The sequence below is a fragment of the Mixophyes fleayi genome, chromosome 1 (genome assembly GCF_038048845.1).
Source record: "Mixophyes fleayi isolate aMixFle1 chromosome 1, aMixFle1.hap1, whole genome shotgun sequence".
In the NCBI taxonomy this organism is placed as follows: domain Eukaryota; kingdom Metazoa; phylum Chordata; class Amphibia; order Anura; family Limnodynastidae; genus Mixophyes; species Mixophyes fleayi.
This window is the reverse complement of record NC_134402.1, coordinates 282,987,671-283,013,672: the sequence shown is the minus strand read 5'-3', so window position 1 is coordinate 283,013,672 and position 26,002 is coordinate 282,987,671. Positions and strand designations below refer to the sequence as shown.

The window sequence follows — 26,002 nt, the reverse complement described above, 5'->3', positions numbered from 1 at the left end:
TTTGGCGCAGTCAATGTATATTAGGGGCATGCCAAACTCAAGTGCACGCAGCCATGTCCGAAGTAAGCTCTGAGATCTCAAAGTTACTTGTCTATCCGCCATATCTCTTGCTTCAGCTACAGGACTAGTCTGAGTCCTGAGCGGTAGTGATGACAGTCTCGTATGCATGCTGCAACATGTGTTTGCAATCAGGTCCAACTGTAAAACTGTATTTTATGTTCAGCAGACATTAACAGCATACTAATAAATGTATTTCATAAGGGGAAAAAAATATATATTTACTTTGAATTTTTTTTCTATGCTTTAGTTTGCAAATTTATAATTTATATTTGGACATATCTTGCATTGTCTTGTGCAGTAGAGCACAGCAGACCTAAACCAGAAGTCAATTTTCAAATAATTATTTTGTTAGTAAATTACCCCCTAATTGTCTGATATCTTTAGACATGTATATGCAACGGGTAAATTATAAGTATTATCTTCCACATCTGTATTAAATGTTCAAATTTACTGAAAAACATTCCTCTCCACTCAAGACATATGCACTCTTATGCTCACTTATTTTGACTGTCATTTGTAAATACTCAAGAAACACCATTTGTTTGAGACAGCAGTCATTTTGAAGGTGTTCAGTGATGGAATACAAAACTCTAAAACACAAAGGAAAACATGACGGTATGAGGATTTCCTCATAGGGCTCGTTTAGAAAATCACATTAAGGCTCAGTCTTACCTCTACTGGGAATAAAGCATTCAAGTCAACCTCTGCCAGATTCCATTCACCTTGCCTCACATTGTTCATTTTCCAGATTTCTTCATATGAGCCGTGCAAATCTCTTGTATAAACCATAAAGACGTTACTGCTTTCACGCTGAATTCGATAATAAAATGAAAGGCAACCAGATATAGGTGTAACAATCAAAGGGGAAACTAACTGTGCTACTTCTTGGAACTGTTTGGCATAAACAGAGTCAACATACATGTAGTGTCCTATAAATGAAAGAAAAAGATGTCATAAAACAGAGGCATACAAATGATGTGCATGTGAGAACTTTCAGTCAACAATAGTACATATACTGATATAATTGGGAACTGCAGCCCTCGTCCACTACACATTACAGTTTTATTTACTACTTGCCTAATTCGGTATCAATTGTGTGGTCTCTAGGCATGATGGCCTGAGAATTTCTGATGTTGCCTCCTCCAACAAACCAGTTTACATTTGGATTCCAGCTGTTCATGTAACCACAAAGATGATTTTCTTCAAAGTCACACTCTACAATGACACACAGACTGTAAAAATGCTGTTATTATCACATATATGATTAGTCGTAAATAAAGTGCATTTTATTTGACATTCAATTTATGTGCATTAATACGACAACCAGTGTTTTACCTTTTTAGTTATCTGGAATTAAAACAAATTAAAATATTTCCTTTATAAGAACCATGAAAGGATGCAAGGAGTATGAACTTTAGAATTTTTAGAATTACTTTAGAATATGCCCCTATTCTTTTCCCAGTTATGTACAATACAGAACAGAAAAGTGTTCCTCTTTGTGCCCAATAAGTATATAGCATGTCCTCTTGCGTCCACTAAGTACACACCTTACCCTCTTGTGAACACAAAGTACACAGCTTACCCTCTTGTGCCCACGAAGTACACAAATTCACTTGCTGTGCCAACTTATTACACCATTCCCGTCTTGGGCTCACTTAGTACATCTTATCTGTTGAGACCACTTATTACACAGCTTCCCCTATTGTACCCACTTAGTACACACAATGCCCACTTGTGTCCATTAAGTGCACCTCTACCCCAGGGGGTCCGATTTTAGTGGGACAAAAGGGGAAGTTGTGTACTAAGTGCATAATTTTTCATGTTGTGCCTCCTTAATACACAACATGCCTTCCTGTGCCCACTAAGTACACAGTTACCCCTGTTGTGCCCACAAAGAACAAATCTAATCCTCTTGCGCCCACTAAGTACACATCTTCCCCTCTTGTGCCCACTGAGTACACAAATTCACTTGTTGTGCCAACTTATTACATCATTTCCCTTGTGGGCTCACTTAGTACATCTTCTCTGTTGAGACCAAATAGTACACAGCTTCCCTGTTGTACCTTAGTACACAGAGTCCCCTATTGGAACTACTTAGTACACAGCTTCCCACTAAGTACTCAGAATGCCCTCTTATATCCATTAAGTACACATCTACCCCTGAGGTGCCCACTTAGTGCACAACTTCCCCTTTTGTGCCCACTAAGTGCACAATTTTCACTGTTGTGAACACTAAGTACCTCCTTAATACACATCCCTTCATGTGCCCACTAAGTACACAGCTGCCCATGTTGTGCCCAGAAAATACACATCTACACTTCCTGTGTCCACAAAGAACACCTCTAACACACTTGAATCCACTAAGTACATAGCTTCCCCTTCTGTGCCCATTAAGTACACAGATTCACTTGCTCTGCCAATTTACTACATTCCACTATTGGGCTCACTTACCATCTTCTATTTTGAGACCACTTTGTACATAGAATGCCTTCTTGTGCCCATTAAGTACATATCTACCACTGGGGTGCCCATTTAGTACACAACTTCCCCTTTTGTGCCCACTAAGTATGTGATTTTTTTCTGTTGTGCCCACTTATCACACAGCTTCCTCTCCTGCACCCATTTAGTACACAGCTTCCCTGTTGTGCCCAATTAGTACACAGCCACTTGTGTAGGGTGTTCATAGTACATAGCCTCCACTGTTGCGCATGCTTGATCTGCAGCCTCTCTTGCTGTGCCCACTGAGTACACCTCTTCCCCTCTTCCAGCTCTCAAGTCCTGTTACTTACCCCTTCACTGTCTTTCTAAGCTGTCCTGCGGTCGGCAGGTTCTGCTGGTCTCACTCATCTCTCTGCAGGATGCTGCCCAATCTGTCTCTACTCCAGAGATCCCTCTAAAACCAATTCCTGGGTGCCACCATCTTGGATTCAGTCACCTGATCCCTCTCAGCCATTCAGAGTGCTGTTACAGCTCAGCTGACCGCAGCCTCCAATCAGGTGATAACAGTTAGAATAAAAAGACTTCCTGGAGTCCTTACATTTTGCCAGTGCAATGTTGATACTTCAGGCGCCAATCTGGTTCCCAGCAGTCTGCAGTCTTCCTAGTTATTCCTGCACAGACAGTGCAGTCTGCTATCCGGTTCAAGTCTGGTCCAGCATTCCGGTTCCAATCTGGTCTCCTTTGCTAAATCTGACCACTGTCTTGCTATTCTTCATTTATTTTCATTCTTTATTCTCCAGTGCCATTCATATTCTCTAGTCTCCTGAACTCACAGCAACCACCATTTGTACTAGTGCTTTCTCTTCCATGCAAAGGAACCTAATCAAGCCACCCACCTTTCTGCACAGTCACCAGTTCTAATCCAGAGACACAACCCAGCCCGGGTACAGACAGTACCCCAAGCATGACAATTAATATACATCTTCCTCTGTATAGAGCTTTTCCCACCTAATACACAACCACCCATCCTGTTGTGCGTAATGTTGTATCATTTGGGGCACTGCACATCCTCTTGAGAGCATTGTTGGGCGCCACTCACTTCCAGTTACGGTAGCAACCGCACACCCTGCAGTGGTGTTTTTCCTGACACTGCCCATAATGTAAAGCAAAGCAAAAAGGAAAAGTTCAGCGAGTTCTCAACAGGAAGATGTGCTCTTGCTGACCATATACATTTTATTACCAGCAAAACTGTGCAATTATTGTGCAAAGCATAATGTGCTCAATAGATCTAAAAATGTGCTAAACAGCCTGCCTATGTCTAATTTGCTTCGTAATTGACCCTCAAGTTGTCCTTTGAATCTTTTCATTGGCTTACATTTTCCCACAAAGATTATTGCTAGCTCAATGGCTTTCTTGTACTTGTGTCTAGACAAAGTAAGCAATTCAGAAATTGAAAACTTCAAAATACAAATACAACATTATAGTGTTTTAACAAAGTCATTAGTATATCCTTTCACATTTTAAAATGACATATACTGAATACCCAGACAGCAATAAACTTTGGAAATAACTGCGGATGATATTATACATACCAATGCAATACCCAGTGGTCCTTTTTAATTCATAAATTGCAATGCTGCTATTTGTATCTGCTCCAAGTGTGCCTTCTAATATAATCTAGAATAAAAATAAAAAGCAAGAATTTAGCACCACCTCTCTTTCAAAAAAAAAATACTGTAGGAAATTATGTTGTAGCTGTCCAAATTAATTTATTATAATACCAATTATACTTGGTCACTCAGTTCAGTAGTATAAGGTAACCAAAACAGTGAATGAGTGTTATTCTGATGATAGATTTATATTACACAGAGGTGCAGCACAGAGCAAAAGCCACTTCTACATTTTTGTAGTGTCATTGCATCTGCTTTTGTGTGCCAGAAGGGTGTCTATGAGCATGATGATGATGATGACTTTTTGATTATATGAGCAAAGGTGGAGTTGACTAGAGACAGGCTCTTGATTGTATTTTTAGAGCACAAATTAGCTGAATTTTTCTTCCCAGTGGAGATATAACTCAGTAGGGCATAACTTAGTGGTGTATTTGAACTTGAAATTTGTGCACAATGCAAGTTGCAAACAAAGTGTTTGCCATGCATGCAGTTGTGCACACTGGAAAGTAATACAATGGTTGAAATTGTCAAAAATCAAACATATGTGAACATTCGCCAACAATGAACTTTTCTGCCACCCCTGGCCTTATTTGTTTCCTGCCCCCATCACCAAAGCGCTCCTTGGCCACAACCACTACCACATCCCGTATGCATAAAAGAAAAAATGCATTTTACAAGAAATTAAACACAATCATATATTTTTCTGGCACAAATAAAAAGTCAAAAAGACAAAGTGCAAGTGGCTGCCCCTTCAATTAAAAAAAATTAAATCTAAAATGTCATTACCACAAATCCAGGCCAGTGTCAAACACAACCCTAAATACAGTGGTAAAAGAAACAGTTGAACAACAGTTCTGTATCTCTGTTGGCTTACTATGGGGGATGGGCAAACATTGCTTTAGTGAAGAGGGTGGCTTACACAGACCGGCTGTGCTTACATGAAAATTGCATCTAAAGATGCGGGCAGTGCTTAGATAAATCATGCAAAACAGTCACCATCTCATCTCAATGACAGACAATCTTGGGCAAAATGTATAAAAAGTATGCAAATTGAGTTCAACATTTTTGCACTCTGCTGTTATATACTGTGCTGTTATAAATTACCCTATTAACTAATCCTTTAGTGTGGCGAAATAAATGTCTGGTTAGGTGTCATTAGTGACTCAACAGACCCGGGAAGTAGGAGCCAGCAGCGGTGGTGCACAGCGGGTTACCCAGAGTGCAGCAGAATACTTGAGGGGATACGAGATGCACAATTGGCGGAGCTCTCAGGAATGTTAGGTAAGTGAGAGATTTAGAGACAGTATTGAGAATATAAGGGCATGAGAAATATATATACGGTGCCCAAAGTTGAACATCTCACTGCATCGGCTCACATACAACCAATAGACTAACAGCATGCTCTATTTGTATGGCTACCATAGCTATGGATATGTGGTGTGAAGATTAATTATGTAGCAACTTTGCATGATTATTGAAATTCACTACAGTATCTATGAGTTGGCAAAGTTCACATGATTTTGATGATAACCACTATCAGGATATGAGAATCTTAGAAAATAGTGGCAATCCAAAAGTAATAATAAAAACACTTAATTATTGGTCTTCACAATAATTCCAATACGAATCTAACGATTTTGGATATAATAATGCTTAGAGTGTAGCGGACACTATGAATATATGAGGAGGTGGATTGTCAATACAAGGTGGAGCCCATATTTAAACTTAAATCTAAAAATAATCACTAATTGCAAAGTGACAATATAGGATTGAATACCCTATATAGGAACGGTCTTTTCCCTAAGAAGGGGCAATAATGAAACGTATTTCTTTCCTTCTCAAATATGTCCCTGAATAGGATATAATTTTCCCGTAATTGGGGTAGAAATTACTTAAAAACAATATTTACAATTATATAATCAATATGCACATACGGGAGAAGGTCTGAGTAAATATAAAATGATTGGTAAATATTATTACTGTTACAACTGCTGAAACAGTAGGAAACATAGGAAATGAAAGAAGGATTATAGAATTATTTTTTTTTTACTAAAAGTGTATATTAGGTAATAAAATTTATATATATCCCATGTCCTGTAAATAGGAATGTCCACTTTCTCTTCCAGTTATATACATATGTGGAGTAGAGTGAGCATGATGAGATAAAACAGTGACAATTTACCAAATTGCCGGTTATAAAGAGTGGAGATGTTGCCTATAGCAACCAATCAGATTCTATCTATCACTTTGCAGGATGTACTAAATAAATGATAACTAAAATCTGATTGGTTGCTATAGGCAACATCTCCACTTTTTCAAACTCGCAGTTTAGTAAATATACCCCCCTATCTTTATTGTACATATGGACGGGGTAATGGAAGTATGAAGAGACAAAATAAGAATACAATTTTGAAAGACATTCTGCCTCTATAGACACAAATACAACAACAATGTGATTGACGGACATCCTTGTAATACACAAAAAATAGTTGTAGTTTTAGATTTGAAACATCAAACATCATTTGTCGGCCCTACCTAAAGGTGTGATATAAAATATTTTATTAGTACACTATTTCAGTCTTTCACTTTCCTATATATTTCAACTAATATTTCACCGTCTTATGGTCTAGTGGAAGTAGCATGTAAATATTACCAATTTTGAGTTAATAATAAAAGTGGTTTTAATTGTGATAAAATATATGAGTATTTATTGGACTGGAGTGCCTGCTCCTTCATCTCTGGTCTTGATATAAACTGTATGTAACAAGTTGGAAGAGCACCCCCACTAAAGAAACATTAAATGGTAATAATTCGCCATGTATACTGTTATGAGGCGAGTCCTAAACTAGTGTGGACCTATAATCTCTTTTTGCTGTATCAATTATCCCCTAACAACATACTACAAAAAAGTCAGAAAGAGAGAGCAAAACCTTACAACACATGTTTATATTTTCCAAAGGAATTAAATGTATCAGTAGTGTTTGTTTACCTTGTACTTTTTCGATGAGTTTCTTAAGTCAATACTTGCTATTAACCAGCCATCTGACTGTTCCTGGGTTGACCATAGCAGGTAATCGAAGCTCTCTCCATCGGGCCTGACAAAAACACTTAACATGCTAGGATTGGGGGAAGACTCCAACCCAGTAATTTGGTAAACCAGTCTAAGGCAGCTCCATTCATCAAATTGGAGATCTGGACTAACAAGAACAGCTTTTTCCCCTTGCAGCCCACGAGACGTATCCACCGAGACATAATGACCTGTAAACAAAAGAGCAGAGTATCACTAGAGATACTGGTTATGATTTAGTATATTTTACTCTTAATTTCAGAAATATTGTTCATTAAAGCATGAAATACTGATTCTAATATATTTTATTGTTCATAGATAACTAATATGAAACAGGCTTTAAGCTGTTTTTAATTATTTATTATAGTGCAATCCATTAAAAAATTATATTTTCTTTAATATTAACATTTGCAGGTAGAATTAGTCACTTCCATTCCCTTTATTGATATGCAGAATATGCCAAAATAATTATTAATAGAACAGGTCAATCATTCAGATTGTATTGTGTGAGACAAAACTTTAATGTATGCTAAAAATAACAACCTAACAATAAACAATGCCACAGTAATTTATGGAAAGCTGCACTAATCAAAAGAGAAGATCTCCACTAGAGACATCAGAGGAATGCAGGTATGTGAGCTTTTTCTATATTATTACCTCATCTAAATCCACCACTTAGTAGATGGAGCTAAAAGAGAAATCAAATTTCTTAGGTCTGTTTGTCCAAGATTGCACTGGATCTAGGACTATAGAGACCCCATATTAAGTTAAACAACTGTGAAAGATATTCTTTCTCAACTTCTGGCATCACTAGTCATCAAATATAATACTTTTGGTGACCATGTTATGATTTATATCATCTATTCCAAGGACACAATAATAATATACTTCACATCTATTTATACACTGTGTTTAAACAATACTTGCAGCTTCTTTACTTCATTCCATGTTTTGTCCATCATATTTACCTTTATAAGATGTTACCCTGGTTCCAATGAACCAAGCAAAACACTGGCAACTGGTCCTATCCAAGGTCCCATTTATAAGTTTTCTGTCACAGAATTTACTCTGTCTGACTGGCTGACAGATTGCATTTAATTTATTTAAAAACTATCAAAGAAACTACATAATTACGCAAAAAAATAGGTATACTAAAATGTCATTTAATATAGTGTTAATGCAAATATCACAATATTGTAATTTTATGTCATAAAACTAATATAATATAAAAAATATAAGCTTAAGTCCCAGGCCATTAGCTACACCTGCCAGATCGGTGGATCTTCTGATCTTCTGTATAACTAAGCCTATTCCTAGTGTGGGGGGGGGGGGGGGGTAAAGTCAGGTGGCTCCACCACAACAATGCCAACCATGCAAGAGTGGTAACAGAAAAACAACAATAATAATAATAATAAATAATAATGCATAATTAAACAAAAATGTAGATTTACCAAAAACACAGTTTAAGAAAAGCAACTCATGCATTCTAATTACTACTCATGTATTACATGGAATAACATACTTGCTTCTGTGAATTAGCAGATATCAAAAGCCACCTTGGAGTTCAATGGCCTGTATAAAAGCATTTGGTCTATTAAAGGACGTCTTAGATGAGTTCTAATAGTTATGTATTAATATTATATACCCGTATAAGGTACATTACCCAAGATAACCTTGTCAAACAATTTGCAGTCAAAATAAGGCAAGCACGATGTTGCTTTTTTACTGTACCTTAAATGCAGCTATATAACGTTAAGTGGCATAGCATACAAAGCCACTTTTGGTGGAACTTGCCAACTGTTTCTAGCAGGAAATTATATAATGAGACTAGGGAACACACAGTAAAATGTAGGCTCAAAATACTCCTCTGTAATATTACTTTCCGAAAAATACAGCCTGATAACAAGTGGTGAAAACACATAAACATAAGCATCAAATTTGATGACCAATTTAACTCGCATGTCAGAAAACAGATGTAAGTATGGTAAACTAGACCTATTTAAAAAAAATAAAAATTAAATGCCTATAGTTAACATTTCAGGCTGTATGTTGTATGTCTTTCAAGGCTCTGGTGTACCACCAAGGCAAAGTTTGTTACAAAAATACAGATAAATGCACAATTGAAGACCCATGATGGATATTTTTATCTTTTGCTCTTTAATTATTTCTGTTGTAACTGTTTTTGAAAATACCAAGTAGAAACTTTTAAACATTCAGTATTATAACTATACTCACTATGCAGGCATCCGACACTTGCACCTCCTTATGACCTGCAAGATAGACCATTGGAATGAACGCGCGGTCTAACACAGGTCAAGTACAGTAAAAATGCATTCATGCAAATGCTGCGCAGACCAGCACAGAGACACATGTACGCCTGTAGTTGTTCTACATTAAATATTCAAATTCATACAATACAATGAGTAGAAACACGTTTCCTACTGTCAATATTATACTAAAACACACCAGTTCTAACATAAGATGTTGAAGTTTAATAATTGGATGAAGCGGTATTCATTAATTTCTGTACACTACAATCAGTTGCCATGCGATTAATACGTAGCTTAATTATTAACGCATCTACATTTAAATATGTTTAAAGTATTTTCTATCTTTTAATATAAAATATAAAGTGGTGAAGAGGCTAATTGAGGTTTCCAACACTTAAATTACATTGAGTTTGGTATCAATCTGTTCACAATTGCATGAGAACGTTTCCGGTATTATTTATGTAGCATACGCATTCCTGTGTTTCCATTTACTTTGTATCATTTCAATCACCCAAAAGTTTATCAAAAATTTATCTGAACGTTTATGTTTATCCCTAAAATGGGCTGAAACAGAATGGGTTTCCCTTCTTATATTCCAAATATGTTCCGCTTTGCAAGTTTTTAGCATTCTAGAGGTCTTACCTACATAAGAGTCCACAATTGCACTCCATCACATAAATTACATTTTTCATATTACATGTGATAAATTAATTTATTTTATAGGCTGGACCATGGACAATAATTTCTTGAGTTTTACTAACCTTAATTAAATTGTTCTACATGCAAGACACAATCCACATCTCTGGAACCCTTTAGTTTTAATATGTGTTATAGGTGGATTCTCTACAATAATGTCCCTCATTAATTTATCCCTAAGAGTAGGAGCTCTTCTATAGATAAGCAAGGGTTTTTCTGGTAATATTTGGTAGTGTATTGGATCCTTACCCAGGATACCCAAAATTTACAGATCATTTTTTTTAAAGTTTTTTGTGATGGCAACTATATCTTGTAATAAAAGACAAACCCAACCTATCATGATTGGCTGCATTTTTATTTTCAATCCAAAACATTTTCCTGATATGCTTTTTTAATAAAATCCCTTTCCATCTGGTTCATCTGTTCTTCCAGAACTTCTTGTTCTGTACAATTTCTTTTTAGTGTTAGGATCTGGCTGTATTGAATCTAATTCAGTCAGTTCTCATGGTGTTCACTATTCACATGAATATATCTATTTACATCCTAGGGTTTCTTATAACATTTGCAATGTATTTGTCTCCCGTCTATATAGATATTCAAATCTAGAAAACTGACCGATGTTTGACTGACATTAATGTAAATTTTATTTTGCAATTATCATCATTCAGATAAAGACAAAATGTGTCAAGTGAAGTCTTATCTCCTTATATTTGAATCTGCTGAGAAAATAGGCAGCACTGCAAGGTCACTCTCAGAACAGCTACATTTTCCATTTCCAAAACAGATACATTAAAAAGTACATGTACATATTTTCTAAAAAAATAATCCTCTCTTGATTTGGAATGCTCAGTTCACAAAGGAGAAACTTTAGTTTCCCCAGAAAACAAGGTTTCATTAAATTCTAATGAAAAATAGGTAAATTTAAGCATTCCACTTAATAATGTGACTTGCATACAATTTGTTACAATTATGCAGGCACACAAATATTGTCCTTATTCTGAGTTGAGCGTATCTTATACTTGCTCCCACTTGCGCTTGTAGAGGAGGGCAAGGGGAGTGGAGATACAAGCCAACCTAGAAACTTAGAGACAAGTTTGATTTTGGTGTACATGTACCGTATTTTTAACATACACCTTTTACTAGGCGTATTTTTGTGTGTGTCATAGGCAGGTGCAAGTCTCCGAGTTGATGGTGATGCTGATTAATGAAACACACAAAAAAAATGTTTAGGCACTAGTAAGTAAATACAGGCGCTGCACTTCTGTCTAATAGTCTAATCTGGTGTTCGGTATTAAGGTGCTTCACTTAACTGCTGCTCTCTAAAAACAGATACTGTATCTATTAGCACTGTATACCAAAAACTAACTAAATGAAAGAGCGCAGGATAAAGTGTTTATAGTATGTTGTTATTTATTATATTCACACAAATCCTTAGTTAAAAATATATAAAAAATTCACATATAAATGAGTATAAAATGCTGAATGTGACAAGCTTATAGTAACTCCCATTAACAGTACTCAAATACAATTCCTCATATAACGATCATATAAAAAGATTCTCTGTCCTTTAATAGCAATTGTGCTTTGGTAGCAATGGTCCTATGTATATACATTTCTACATTAAATCTGGTAACTTATCTTATAAGGATAAGTTATCAAGTTTAATGTAGCAATGTATATACATAGTTTTAATTTTGATGATGTAATTTAGCGACATGTGCGTTATGAATTAATGAATCAAAGTACGAGGCTTAGTCATTTCTATGGTTTTAAAGTTTATTACATTTTATGAAATTGTATTGAAATATTGAAACTAATAAGAATAAGTGAACGATTGGCTCACTTACTTTGGGAAACGATATTTAAGGTGCACTATAGGATGTTTTGTTTATACTTCTGATGAAACCACCCCTTAAGAAGCAGTTAGTGCCATTAGAGCATTTCCAGCCTGCATTTCATCTGAGACACTTAATTAGGATCTAAGGTATAGTGTTTATTTTACTATCAGCAAGTTGATGAACTTTTCAAATGGCTTTTTATATTGCCTAAAATGGATTGGATTTAACATCTGTACAATTAAAAAGCCTACTCATGTGTTGTGAATATCGTCGATATATGACTGAGTTGGCTGCTATCTGCAAATAGATGGCAAATATTTTATGTGTAATATAGCAATCTTTGTTTTTCCGAAGGAGAAAAAGATAAAAAAGTGGTATACCCAACATTTCAGGACCATTGGTACCAAAGGACAATTGCTATTAAAGGACAGAGACTCTTTTTATTTGATCATTATATGAGGAATTGTGTTGAGTACTATTAATGAGAGTTACTATAAGCTTGTCACATTCAGTGTTTTATTGTCACGGGCACTAGGAGTCTTGCCCAGGATTTCACCAGATGACTGGGCTTACCAGAGTAGTGAAGCTCACACAACGGTCCTCTGGTAGCGGGGTGACTAGCGGAACAAATATCACAGCAGATGGAGAGAGAATGCCAATAAATAATAGGAAAGTCAGTGACTTGCAGCAATCTTTGGTCAAAGAATCAGCGACTAGCTGATATAATGGAAAGGCAGATTTGAACACGGAGATCAGGATGGACGTGAGTAGATGCAGGGAGGTAGCAGGGAAGTCAGTGGTCTGCGTACAGCAAGTTGTACCACTGCTTATGGTGAAGAGACTTGTCCAGGTGCAGGTAGGTAGCGGGGAAGTCAGTGGTCTGCGTATAACAAGTTGTACCACTGCTTATGGTGAGAAGACTTGTCCAGGTGCAGGTAGGTAGTGGGGAAGTCAGTGGTCTGCGTATAGCAAGTTGTACCATTGCTTATGGTGAGAAGACTTGTCCAGGTGCAGGTAGGTAGCGGGGAAGTCAGTGGTCTGCGTATAGCAAGTTGTACCACTGCTTAATAGGTGAGGATGTGTACAAGTGTTGATGAGTGGAAGCATACAAAGATAATAGGATGCAGACACTGAGAGCACAGAGGAACTTGAACCCAATAGGTATGCAGCGTATCCAACAAAGTCTATATAACGGTATGTGTGGCGCTGCTTGGTAGAGACTTGCTCAGCACAGATATGCAGGCCAATAATGGATAGTCAATGACAGTTATGCATATAACGACTGAGTAGTACGGTTAATTCCAAACAGGTATGCAGCGTAACAATAAAAGTCTATAGCGGGTATGGATCCCGCTGCTGAGCGTGGAAACTTGTCCTAGCGGATATGCAGTGTAAACGTAGAAAGTCAATAACAGATAGGCATACCGCTATTCAGTAGAACAGTCTGTCCACAGGGAGATGCAGGAACTGCAGAGACGCTGGACGGGAGAGACGAGTGTAGGAACCACAGGTGAGTAGATCCGGTAATCAGAGTCCAGCTGAGGACACAAGCAGGAAACAGGAGACTGTAGCAGGTATGGAAACCAGCGAAGAGTAGCACAGGGAATCCACAGGAACTGAAGACACTAGTAGTACACAGGAGATAGTAGCGGGTATGGAAACCAGCGATGAGTAGATCAGGAATCAGCAGGAAACTGAAGACACTAGTAGAACACAGGGAGCACCTTCAGAGACTCACAGGGAATGAGACTCCAAGATCAGGCAATGAGGTAATGCACACAGGTGCCTTAAATAGGGAGTTGCCTGATCAACCAATTTGGATTAAAAGCAACAGTCACAAGAGTTCTTGAGAGCTGCGCATGCGCAGACCATCAGGATGGCGGATGGCCGCGGTTCAGGATAGGTGCCGGCAGGAAGGCTAGGGAGCCACGCACCAGCGCAGAGGCACTCACGGTCCGGTGAGTGACAGTACCCCCCCTTTTAAAGGTGGGCACAGAACACATGGAGCCGGGTTTGCCTGGATTCTTGGCATAGAATTTTTTTAGAAGAGCTGGGGCGTTGAGATCATCAGCCCGGATCCAGGAACGCTCCTCTGGGCCAAAGCCCTTCCAGTGCACAAGGAAACGAAGAACTCCTCGCGAAATTTTTGCGTCTAATATATGAGTGATCTCAAACTCCTCCTCTTGATGAACTTGAACTGGCCGAGGTGCTGAAGGAGGAACAGAGAAACGGTTGATGATAAGAGGCTTGAGTAATGACACATGGAAGGCGTTGGAGATACGAAGGTTCTTGGGTAGTAGAAGTTTGAAACAGACTGGATTTATCACTTGAATGATCCTATATGGACCAATGAAACGAGGAGCAAACTTCATAGATGGAACCTTCAAGCAAATATTTTTGGTAGAAAGCCATACACGATCTCCAATTTTTAGTGGTGGAATAGCCCGCCTCTTTTTATCCGCAAAGGATTTGTATCTGGCAGATGTCTTTTTTAAACAGGTTTTGACCTGAGACCAGATATCTTTGAAGGTCTGACAAACAGTCTCCACAGCAGGAACTTGGGTGGGAGGGAGGGCAGGAAATTCCGGGAAAGACGGATGGTGACCGTAAACCACAAAGAATGGACTTCTTGAAGATGACTCGTGATACATGTTGTTATGGGCGAATTCTGCCCATGGGAGTAAATCTACCCAGTTGTCTTGGTTGGCTGAAGAGATCATCCTAATGAAAGTTTCAAGATCTTGATTGACTCTCTCGGTCTGTCCGTTTGATTGAGGATGGTAGGAAGATGAGAGTGATAACCGAATACCCAAGGTCTTACAAAGGGCTCGCCAGAATCTGGAAACTAATTGCACTCCCCTATCCAAAACAATCTCAGAAGGACATCCATGAATTCGGAAAATCTCTTTGATGAAATGATCAGCCAGAGTAGATGAAGAAGGTAAACCGGTCAAAGGAACGAAATGTGCCATTTTCGAAAATCGATCCACCACTACCCAGATGGTATTACACTTTTTACTTGGCGGAAGATCGGTGACAAAGTCCATACTAATATGGGTCCAAGGTTTGGAATGAATGGGTAGTGGTTTTAGTAATCCCGCTGGTGTTCTGCGGGGGGTTTTAAACTGGGAACACAGCTCACAAGCGGCCACAAAGTCTTTGACATCTTTCGTCATAGAAGGCCACCAGTAGCTTCGAGAAAGGACTTCTAGGGTCTTGCGTTCACTGAAATGTCCAGAAAAACGTGAGGAATGATACCAGGACAATATTTTTCTCCGTAGAGATGGAGGCACGAGGGTTCTCCCAAATGGTAGCACCTTGGTGGACGAAGTGGCCAGAGTCACACATTTGGGGTCTAAAATAGAATGGTTAAGACCATCTTCAACATCTGAGGACGTCACGAACGCCTGAGACAGGGCGTCTGCTTTTTTATTCTTGGAAGCTGGTTTGAAGGTTATAATCAGCTCAAAACGGGAAAAGAAAAGAGACCATCTTGCTTGACGGTGATTCAAGCATTGGGCTGACTGCAGATATGACAGGTTTTTGTGGTCCGTAAAAATGGTCACAGGATGACGAGCTCCCTCCAGCAGATATCTTCACTCTTCTAATGCTGCTTTCATGGCCAACAACTCCTTGTCACCGATGGTATAATTCCTCTCCGCGGGTAGAAGACCTCGGGAATAAAAGGCACAAGGATGGAATTTTTGTTGCTCCGATCTGTGGGATAATATGGCCCCTAAGCCAACATTAGAGGCGTCTACCTCTAGGAAGAAGGGAAGCGTCACATCAGGCTGTCGAAGAACAGCAGCAGAAGAGAAGGACTCTTTGAGAGACTGAAAAGCTTGAAGGGCCTCGGAGGACCACTGTTTAGTATTAGCCCTCTTGTGGGTCAGGGCCACTATAGGAGAGGCAATGGACGAAAACCCTTGAATGAAGCGTCTGTAATAATTCGCAAATCCTAAAAAGCGTTGGATTGCTCGGAGAGTAGTTGGCTGGGGCCAACGTAATACAGCGTTCACCTTTTCTGGATCCATCTTAAGACCGACTCCGGACACAATGTATCCCAGGAATGGAATCTGGGATAACTCGAATGAACATTTCTCTAATTTGCAGAATAAATAATTTCTTCAGAGTCTGGAAAGGACCTCTGCCACATGTTGATGATGAGTGGGCAGATCCTGGGAAAAAATTAATATGTCGTCCAGATAGACGACGACACAGACATACAGCAAGTCCCGGAAGATCTCATTCACGAAACCCTGGAAGACAGCGGGGGCGTTACACAACCCGAAGGGCATAACAAGATATTCATAATGGCCATCCCTGGTGTTAAAAGCTGTCTTCCATTCATCTCCGGACTTGATCCGGATTAAATTATAGGCACCTCGAATATCCAACTTGGTAAAGATCTGGGCTCCCTTAATGCGATCGAAAAGTTCAGTGATTAACGGAATAGGGTACCGATTTTTGATGGTAATGGCATTGAGTCCACGAAAATCTATACAGGGACGTAATGATCCATTTTTCTTCTTTACGAAAAAGAACCCCGCTCCAGCGGGAGAGGTAGAAGGTCGGATAAATCCTCGCTGGAGGTTCTCCTTAATATACTCAGATGTTGCTTGAGTCTCAGGTAATGAAAGTGGATACACACGGCCCCTAGGAGGACTCTTGCCAGGTTGTAAGTCAATCGGACAATCCCATGCCCGATGAGGAGGAAGGCGTTCTGACTGAACCTTATCGAACACATCTGCAAAGGAAGCATACTGTGGAGGGAGGCCCGGTGGACATGGTGAAATGGACGACTGATGTATTTTGAGTGGAACAACTTGAGAGAGACAACGATGACGACATTCGGGACCCCAGGAAGTGACTTGAGGAGTGTTCCAGTCAATCTGGGGAATGAAGTTGAAGCCATGGAAGGCCTAGTACGATGGGACTGGTAGTAACAGGAAGGATCAATAAATAAATTTTTTCTTGGTGTAAGGCTCCAATTTGAAGAGTCAGTGGACACGTACTTTAAGTAATGAGACCATTAATTATACGTGATCCATCAATAGCAGTAACGGCAATGGGAACCTTTAAGGAAATCACTGGTAGAGACCATTGATTCACTAGGGAACTAGAGATAAAATTTCCAGCAGCTCCAGAATCTATAAGTGCTTGGGAGACAAAGGATTTGGTAGCAAAGGAAACGGTGACATCAAAAGCACAAACTTTCACATTCGTAGAACATGGAGAGGACTCCAGGGACCCTAACCTTACCTCTCCAGAACTGGCTAGGGCCTGGCATTTCCCGTCTTCCTAGGACATGAGTTCAGCATGTGAGTAGATTCAGCGCAATAGATACAGAGAGTCTATTTTTCACTCTTAGTTCTCTCTCCTCAGATGTCAGTTTAGAGCGACCTAGCTCCATAGGTTCTACTGGAGGTGGAGAATGACGAACTTGAGATACTGAGCGAAGAGGCGCTTTGCAGGAAGTTATTCTCTCGGAATCTCTCCTTCACGAAATCTCATGTCTACACGATGGCAAAGGGAAATCAAATCATCCATGGAGGAGGGTAACTCTTCAGAGGTCAGTGCGTCTTTAATTTTATCGGAAAGCCCCTGCCAGAAGGCGGCGATCAATGCCTCAGTGTTCCACTCAAGTTCAGAGGCAAGTATCTGAAATTGAATGACATACTTAGCGGATACAGGAAGCTGCAGAGATAACACGACCAGGTTCGTCAAAAATACTTTGAAACGTAGAAATAAACAAGGCACTATCTTGCAATAAAGGGTCATTTCTTTCCCACAGAGGGGAGGCCCATGCGAGAGCCTGTCCGGAAAACAAAGATATGAGGTAGGCCACTTTGGAACGATGAGGAGAGAAGTTATGAGGTTGAAGTTCAAAATGAACGGAGCATTGATTAAGAAAGCCCCTACAGGTTTTGGGATCTCCATCATATTTAGAAGGAGTAGGCAGGTGTAGCGTGAAAGCGATGGAAACCTGGGATGGCACTGGGGAAGGAGATGGAGATACTGGAAGATCAACGGTTGCTGCTACATTTTGCACAGGGGTTCCTTGGGAGGCTAATGCCTGACAATATTGCAACAACTGTTGTTGGCGAACATCTTGTTGTTCGATTCGGGTGACCAGATACTGCAACATCTCTTTAGCTGTTGGTTCCGATCCTGGGTCTGTCATGGCCTGATCTTACTGTCACGGGCACTAGGAGTTTTGCCCAGGATTTCACCAGATGACTGGGCTTACCAGAGTAGTGAAGCTCACACAACGGTCCTCTGGTAGCGGGGTGACTAGCGGAACAAATATCACAGCAGATAGAGAGAGAATGCCAATAAATAATAGGAAAGTCAGTGACTTGCAGCAATCTTTGGTCAAAGAATCAGCGACTAGCTGATATAATGGAAAGGCAGATTTGAACACGGAGATCAGGATGGACGTGAGTAGATGCAGGGAGGTAGCAGGGAAGTCAGTGGTCTGCGTACAGCAAGTTGTACCACTGCTTATGGTGAAGAGACTTGTCCAGGTGCAGGTAGGTAGTGGGGAAGTCAGTGGTCTGCGTATAGCAAGTTGTACCACTGCTTATGGTGAGAAGACTTGTCCCGGTGCAGGTAGGTAGCGGGGAAGTCAGTGGTCTGCGTATAGCAAGTTGTACCACTGCTTATGGTGAGAAGACTTGTCCAGGTGCAGGTAGGTAGCGGGGAAGTCAGTGGTCTGTGTATAGCAAGTTGTACCACTGCTTAATAGGTGAGGATGTGTACAAGTGTTGATGAGTGGAAGCATACAAAGATAATAGGATGCAGACACTGAGAGCACAGAGGAACTTGAACCCAATAGGTATGCAGCGTATCCAACAAAGTCTATATAACGGTATGTGTGGCGCTGCTTGGTAGAGAGTTGCTCAGCACAGATATGCAGGCCAATAATGGATAGTCAATGACAGTTATGCATATAACGACTGAGTAGTACGGTTAATTCCAAACAGGTATGCAGCGTAACAATAACAGTCTATAGCGGGTATGGATACCGCTGCTGAGCGTGGAAACTTGTCCTAGCGGATATGCAGTGTAAACGTAGAAAGTCAATAACAGATAGGCATACCGCTATTCAGTAGAACAGTCTGTCCACAGGGAGATGCAGGAACTGCAGAGACGCTGAACGGCAGAGACGAGTGTAGGAACCACAGGTGAGTAGATCCGGTAATCAGAGTCCAGCTGAGGACACAAGCAGGAAACAGGAGACTGTAGCAGGTATGGAAACCAGCGAAGAGTAGCACAGGGAATTCCCTGGAACTGAAGACACTAGTAGTACACAGGAGATAGTAGCGGGTATGGAAACCAGCGATGAGTAGATCAGGAATCAGCAGGAAACTGAAGACACTAGTAGAACACAGGGAACACCTTCAGAGACTCACAGGGAATGAGACTCCAAGATCAGGCAATGAGGTAATGCACACAGGTGCCTTAAATAGGGAGTTGCCTGATCAACCAATTTAGATTAAAAGCAACAGTCTCAAGAGTTCTTGAGAGCTGCGCATGCGCAGACCATCAGGATGGCGGACAGCCGCGGTTCAGGATAGGTGCCGGCAGGAAGGCTAGGGAGCCACGCACCAGCGCAGAGGCACTCACGGTCCGGTGAGTGACATTTATACTGATTTATATGTGGATTTTATATGCTGATTAATGGCTGCATTTTTTCCTCTGATGTATGTATATGCTAGATTTTAAAGTTGGATATATCTTAAGAGACATGCAAATAAACTGACAGTCACTGAAGCATGTAGTGGATAAATTCTTTGTGCAATTGTACATTTAACGTTAAATCAGGCCTGTCTTTATTATAGGCTTGTCAGGATGATTATAAAAATAATACACTAATGTGGTCATGATCAATCCTAAAATCTTAAATTGCTTTAGATAACATGCTTTCCATCAAATCACTTGATGTAAGCAACAAGGGATAAATGTATTCTGATGTATGTTTCAGAGAATTGCTACATGCCACCTGGCACTGATTATTCATTCTGTGATGTCTGGTGTCACTAGTGTCACAAACAGGCAATAAACCTTCTATTTATTGCACAGTCCACAGATCCTAAAAGCTTGAAAATTTCTTGGTTTTGAAAGGAGCATATTTGGAGTGTATAATCCTTATAGAAAACATGATATATCAAAGCAATACTTCTCATAATACAGTACATGATTGTGAAGATCTCAGTATAAATTTGTAACTCCTGTAAGTAATAACATAATATATTTCAATGATATATTAATGCCCGTAAAGAACGTATAGGGATAACTTATCGCCACAAGGAATCAACATAACGTGATCATGTTTCATGCATATGTGTGGAAATTCATACCACGCTTAGTGGACTTAATGCCATATTTCTACCTTGTTCCAGTTATAATATTTTTTGAACCCATTTCTAGAACAGATTAGCTTATCAGCACACCTTTTGCCATATCACAGAAAAGAAGGGTTTGGCCAAGAAAGCACAAGGTAGAAAAGGTGTTGAAATGATTTTTAGAAATTGTCAATTTTGGCCTACTATTGAGAATTTTCCATACCTGACCATAGTGTCAGCACACCGAGAATGGATTCAGGACTAAATACTGTGTGAAGGCAAGTGTGACTATACCCGGAATAGGGAAGATATTTTACATAGGTACAGTAGTGAGGAGCTGTAAGTGGGAAGAGCCCTGGAAGAAGCTGCCCAGCTGTCACATGTTTACTAGGAGGGGTGAGTGTGTGGCAAGAGGCAATGTGAAAAAAGTAAGCGCCATATACCCCTCAGATGTGGGGATCTGCAGAGGCAGCATGGCTACCAGAACAGAAGAGCTGAAGGAGGTCCCACTATATGAGAGCCCCCTGGTGAAGTGCTCCTTTATCAATAGGGGGGAGGTCATTTCACCCAGGCAGTATGGCTACTCAAGAGGGAAAGAGTATCCATGGTGAGTAGGAGAGAGAGCCCTGTTATAAAAGAACAGTCATTTGCAGGGGTAGAGTTCCTGGTTATTGCTATGTAGGAAACAGAATCTACATGTTATTGCATAAGCTATGTTTATGTGATGAGAACACATTTAATAAAAACTGTTCATTGTTTTTTTCTGAGATGTTCTGGTGCCGAATTTTATTTCACTTGCACTGTGCCACCACTTTGCAGCACCAGTGTCCACTCCATGATAACCATGTGCTAAACACCAGAGTATTCAGGGGAGGGGGGAACTCTGGTTTTATTTGCCTAGAACCCCCAGCTAGCTGGGCTAAGTAATGCCCACGGTAAACAGTCCAGGCCACTAAAGAGTCTTCACATTGTGACAAGGCCTTTTATGTGATTTTTATATTTTCTAATCTCCATGGCTTGTTTGCGGTATGAAGGGATCGCCTTTATCTGGTTACAAAGCCAACTACTGGAGTGGTAGTAAGATGCAAAGGGGCCCACACCTCAGAATCAGTCCAGGTTTTTAGTCCTACAGACAGATATATTCAGCAGCTGTGATAAATTAAACTTTAGAAACACTCCCTGGGCTTCAGTAACTAAGGAGAGCAAAGCATAAAAAAGGAGTAATTTTGCACCTGAGCAAAAGCATGTTGTATTGCAGGGGAGGTAAATTTAAAATGTGGGGACAGATTTATAGTTGCGGTAGGACATGTCCTAGATCAACTTTAAATTTCAGGGTAAAAATAAAGCTATCAAGTATTTGTGTGCTAGATGAAAAAGCAGCCAGTGTTTAACTTATGTGCAAAATAATAAACTAATTTGCACTCCTTACATTGAAACATGGTTTATCCCGAAGAACATTTGCTCTTTTTGCCTTACTTTCAATGACCTCAATGACTTAGGCCCCCTGTGTCTAAATACAAGGACATGCATTATTGTGAGAGGCCCTAATGCATTAAACCGAGTTTTTAAATTTAATATTATTATTGAGTGTTTTGTGTGAGTACTATGCTTTCCAATCAGACCTGTATTATACATAATATAATCCTGCAAAACATAGGATCTTGCTTGTTGTTTTATGTTATTGTCCATGAACTATAAGGTTAAAAATATTAACTACAGGAGTTTTTTTGCCTGCAAAACGAAACTCTTATGGTACACAATGAGGTCCACTGACTGTTCAGTCAGTGCTCCTGACCCATTGCAGCTTGTAAAAGAGTGTCATTTAAAATTTATAATTTTAGGAGAACATGTTGGTAGACAGCCACTACGAAAATATCTCTGAATGGAGGTCTCCATGGTATCAGACCTCTGCCATTCTAACATCTGGGGGAGGAGGGTTAACAGTAAAAATACCTCATGTGTGAACGTCTTATTTAAAATAGAGTTATTGAAATTATTTTAAATCCGATAAATTCTCTTTAAAAACATGCTACATGGTAAATGAAAATATTTTGTTGGTTGGGGCGAGGGAGTTTCTTGCAAAATACAAATTAGGTTTTCTGTACAAGATTTAATTTTGTGGAACAAGATTATTAAAGGAAGATACTATTAGCAGGAAGTAGATTCACCTTCCAGTTGTATTTCATTACATTATATTACTATTCATTCTTTTCTGAGTACTTATGACAACAACCACTTCCATCCCTTCACAACTAACAGGCCAGGAAGTCTGAATACAGAGTTGCTTTGCTCTGATTGTTCAGAGTATGACATACTAGCCTACTTTCTCATAGCTCTTTCCGGGAGAGGGGAATGACTGGAGGGCGGAAGGGGGCGGGGCGCTGCCAAACGCGTCATTTTGCCCCCGCCCCCCCAATGGAAATGCAGGTTTGTCGCGGGGGCGGGGCCAAAATGACGCGATTCGCCGCAAATCACGTCATTTTGGGGTGCCAGTAGCGGGATGCGGGAGATTTGCTAGATCTCCCGGGAGTCTGTGAGACCGACCCGAATTTCGGGAGTCTCCCAGACATTCCGGGTGAGTTGGCAAGTATGGAGTATGAGAAATCTGATTTGTTAGTTGCAGCTAGATCCCAAATGGGGTCTAGTCACAATGAACCTTACTGTATAAATTGTTGGTTAATTGCTGACAAGCATAAGGACTTGTAAGCGCAAGATGCAATTGAGTCTACATATGAATACACCCATCCACATTTTTTTTGCACATGCGCTGAAAAAAACGGTGTATTTTTGTAAGAAACGTACCTATCCAACTCCACATGAGTTCCATAGCATTTAAAACCACATGGGCAGCACCTATTTTATGTCACCTGGATACAAGTACCCATGGAAACCTTACATGACATATATGCTGTAAATTATAGAATAATGACCATAAAATATATAAACACGAGTGTACACATCCATATGTAAAGTAATGTCATGTAGAGTGGACCAGCTGTCTTGTTGCATTACCAGTAGATTAGTATATTTTGCAATATATATATATATATATATATATGTGTGTGGGTGTATGTATGTATGTATGTGTGTATATATAGTATATATATAGCTGGCTGTGTCCACATTGTATTATACAATTCTCTGAGGTTTTTTCACAAGCAAAAGCAGTGAAGTACAAACGCTTCTTTTGTGATATAATTTCAGTTGCTTTTGTACATGACGATAGGCCCTCTGTTTGAAAAGAAGCTTTGTGGGAATGCACAGAATTTTGAATTGAAAAGTGGTAGTTTGGGGTGAAGCAGAAGTATAGTGACTTTGCAAGTCTGATGTTTAAATGAACAAAAGGGTAGTTGATTGTGCAGACATAGATTAATGGGATTGATTTGAGAGTTGGACACATGCCTGTTTGCATACAGTAAAATCCAGAACTTTGTACTGCGCATTTCCACAATAATTGTTCTTAAAAATAGGTTATATTAAATTCAATAGCATACAAAGACTTAATCATCCATTCTGTCCAACAACAATTGTACCGGTTACTATAACCTTTATGTGTATTGTTTTCTGCTTTCACTTAAATATCACTGTGTTCCCAACTCCCTATATTTTACAGAAATGTGGTGAAATGTTACAGATTTCAAAAACTACAGTGAAGATAGAAATGTCCAGTTTCAGAAGACATTGAAGAACACTGAATACAATAGATGAAGCTGCTAATTTGAAAAAAACTTAAAGCATTCGCAAAAAAGGCTTCGTATTTTTGCCACTAGCTGTCTATCTGTACAAGTCTTTATTTGCTTCAAAACGTCCTAAGTAAAAGCTTAGCAAACCATGCCAAGGTTTACATATTTCAGACCCAAGAACTGTTTAGAGAAGAGCTAAAAATAAAGGCACCATCTCTTCATCTGATGCAAGTTAAATATTTAATTACACCATACTTGCCAACTCTCCCTGAATGTCAGGGAGACTCCCTGAAATAGGGGTGATCTCCCTCACTCCCTGAAGAGTCTGGCATTCTCCCTGATGCTGAGCCAGTACAAGACGTGGTTGGCTTCACCATCAGTGTCATGATGACACAGTTCAGAAATTGTGTCCTATGTCCATGTATTGATGCCTATGGAGGTGGCCATTTTCATGGAGACCAAGATTTAATCAAAGACTGACAGGTAAGACAACATGACTTCAGTAATGGAGACAGATATGTAAAAGACACTTCAGTCTCTAGAGATTCATTAGCTGCTTTTCTTTAACGCATAGTTGCCTACTCTCTTGGAATGTCCGGAGACTCCCGCATTTCTGGGAGACCTCTCCTGGGAGAGCAGGGCAACCTCCTGGTTCTCGCCCCAGCAATAGATAAGGGACGAGGCTTAATGACGCAAATATTGCGTCATCTTAGCCCTGCCCCCTGCTGTAATTTGCCAAAATTGTGACAATCGTTAAGGGGACGAGGCTAAAATGATGCAATTTGTGAAGCCCCGACCCCGCACGCCCACCTACTCCGGGATCTCCCTGAAGCCAAGGAGGAAAAGTTGGCAAGTATGAATTACACCCATGTCCTTCTTACCATTTATAACCATATGATAATCTGTGATCTCTTTTGAAAAGTCATAGGGTATGTGCTATCTGTATTAAAAACATACATAAAAGCAATGGAAAGGTAATAAAAATATATTCATTTTGATCTTTTGCTTTAATGCAGTTTGTATTATTTCATTTGTATTCTTATTTTTTTGCTGCATCTTTTGATGGTCTTTTATGTATACTATCATGAGGTTTTTGTAAAATCTAACAGCGCATCCTAATTAATACTTTTTATAATTATACTTTGAGAATCACTCACCCTTAGGAAAAAATAATTGTACTTAATGGGTAATAAACTTTACTGGATTACTGCCTGATAATTGAATTATTATTTCTCCTTGAAGTTGCCTGTTGAAATCAAGCTTCCTTAACAACATTTGTCATGGAAACAACCAGTGGACTGCCCTGTGTTTCTATTGTTACAGTTATAAATATTTTTTCCATAGTACACTTGTCAAACTGCATATGGATTTTGAACTAGCCAAGCTAACTGCTACAGTGCTATGTATAGTAATCTGGCAACCCCTATGATCATTTATATTCTATCTTGGTCCTCTAGGCATATGGCGGGCAGCAATGAAACCCAATGTGCTATGTGGTTGTGTATCTACCGCTGGAGCGGCCCATGCAGCTGTTGTAGGGCCTGGTGATACATGCCTATCCCATCAAGACAGCCACACTCTTCTGATTATTATATCATTATTTGGCCCATTGCAAAATATGGGGAGGAGAGGACCTGGCAATGTGAATACTTAACAAACGTGAGGCTTCCACTCTGAAAATCTGATCATGTGTGGGGGCCAGAGCATGTGCGGTAGGGCCAATTTAGGCTTCAATTGTAACTGTGATAACTGTGGTCTGGTAAATGGATATGCTTCCCTCAGTCATCTCCTCAAATTTTGCTATGGGGCCTAGATGTTGCAAGTTACACCCCTGGTGTTATGTGGACACGGTGATGCCTAAAAATCAACTGGAAGTAGTAACCCCACAGCGATGACTATGGTACATTATAACTGCACTTTTGCTTTTTTGC

The 26,002-nt window shown here is 39.7% G+C and overlaps 1 protein-coding gene across 2 annotated transcripts in view; it reads right to left on the bottom strand.

Annotated features, from left to right (window-relative positions):
- The window catches only part of MAMDC2 (MAM domain containing 2), a 104,764-nt gene that overhangs the window by 26,623 nt on the left and 52,139 nt on the right, over positions 1 to 26,002 (bottom strand). For both annotated transcript variants that reach the window (XM_075210965.1, XM_075210964.1), the window contains exons 3-6: positions 7,159 to 7,427; positions 4,092 to 4,176; positions 1,138 to 1,275; positions 733 to 989 (exon numbers count right to left, since the gene is read on the bottom strand). In XM_075210965.1, coding sequence (XP_075067066.1) covers positions 733 to 989; positions 1,138 to 1,275; positions 4,092 to 4,176; positions 7,159 to 7,427 — 749 coding nt within the window. The remainder of the gene's footprint in view (positions 1 to 732; positions 990 to 1,137; positions 1,276 to 4,091; positions 4,177 to 7,158; positions 7,428 to 26,002) is intronic.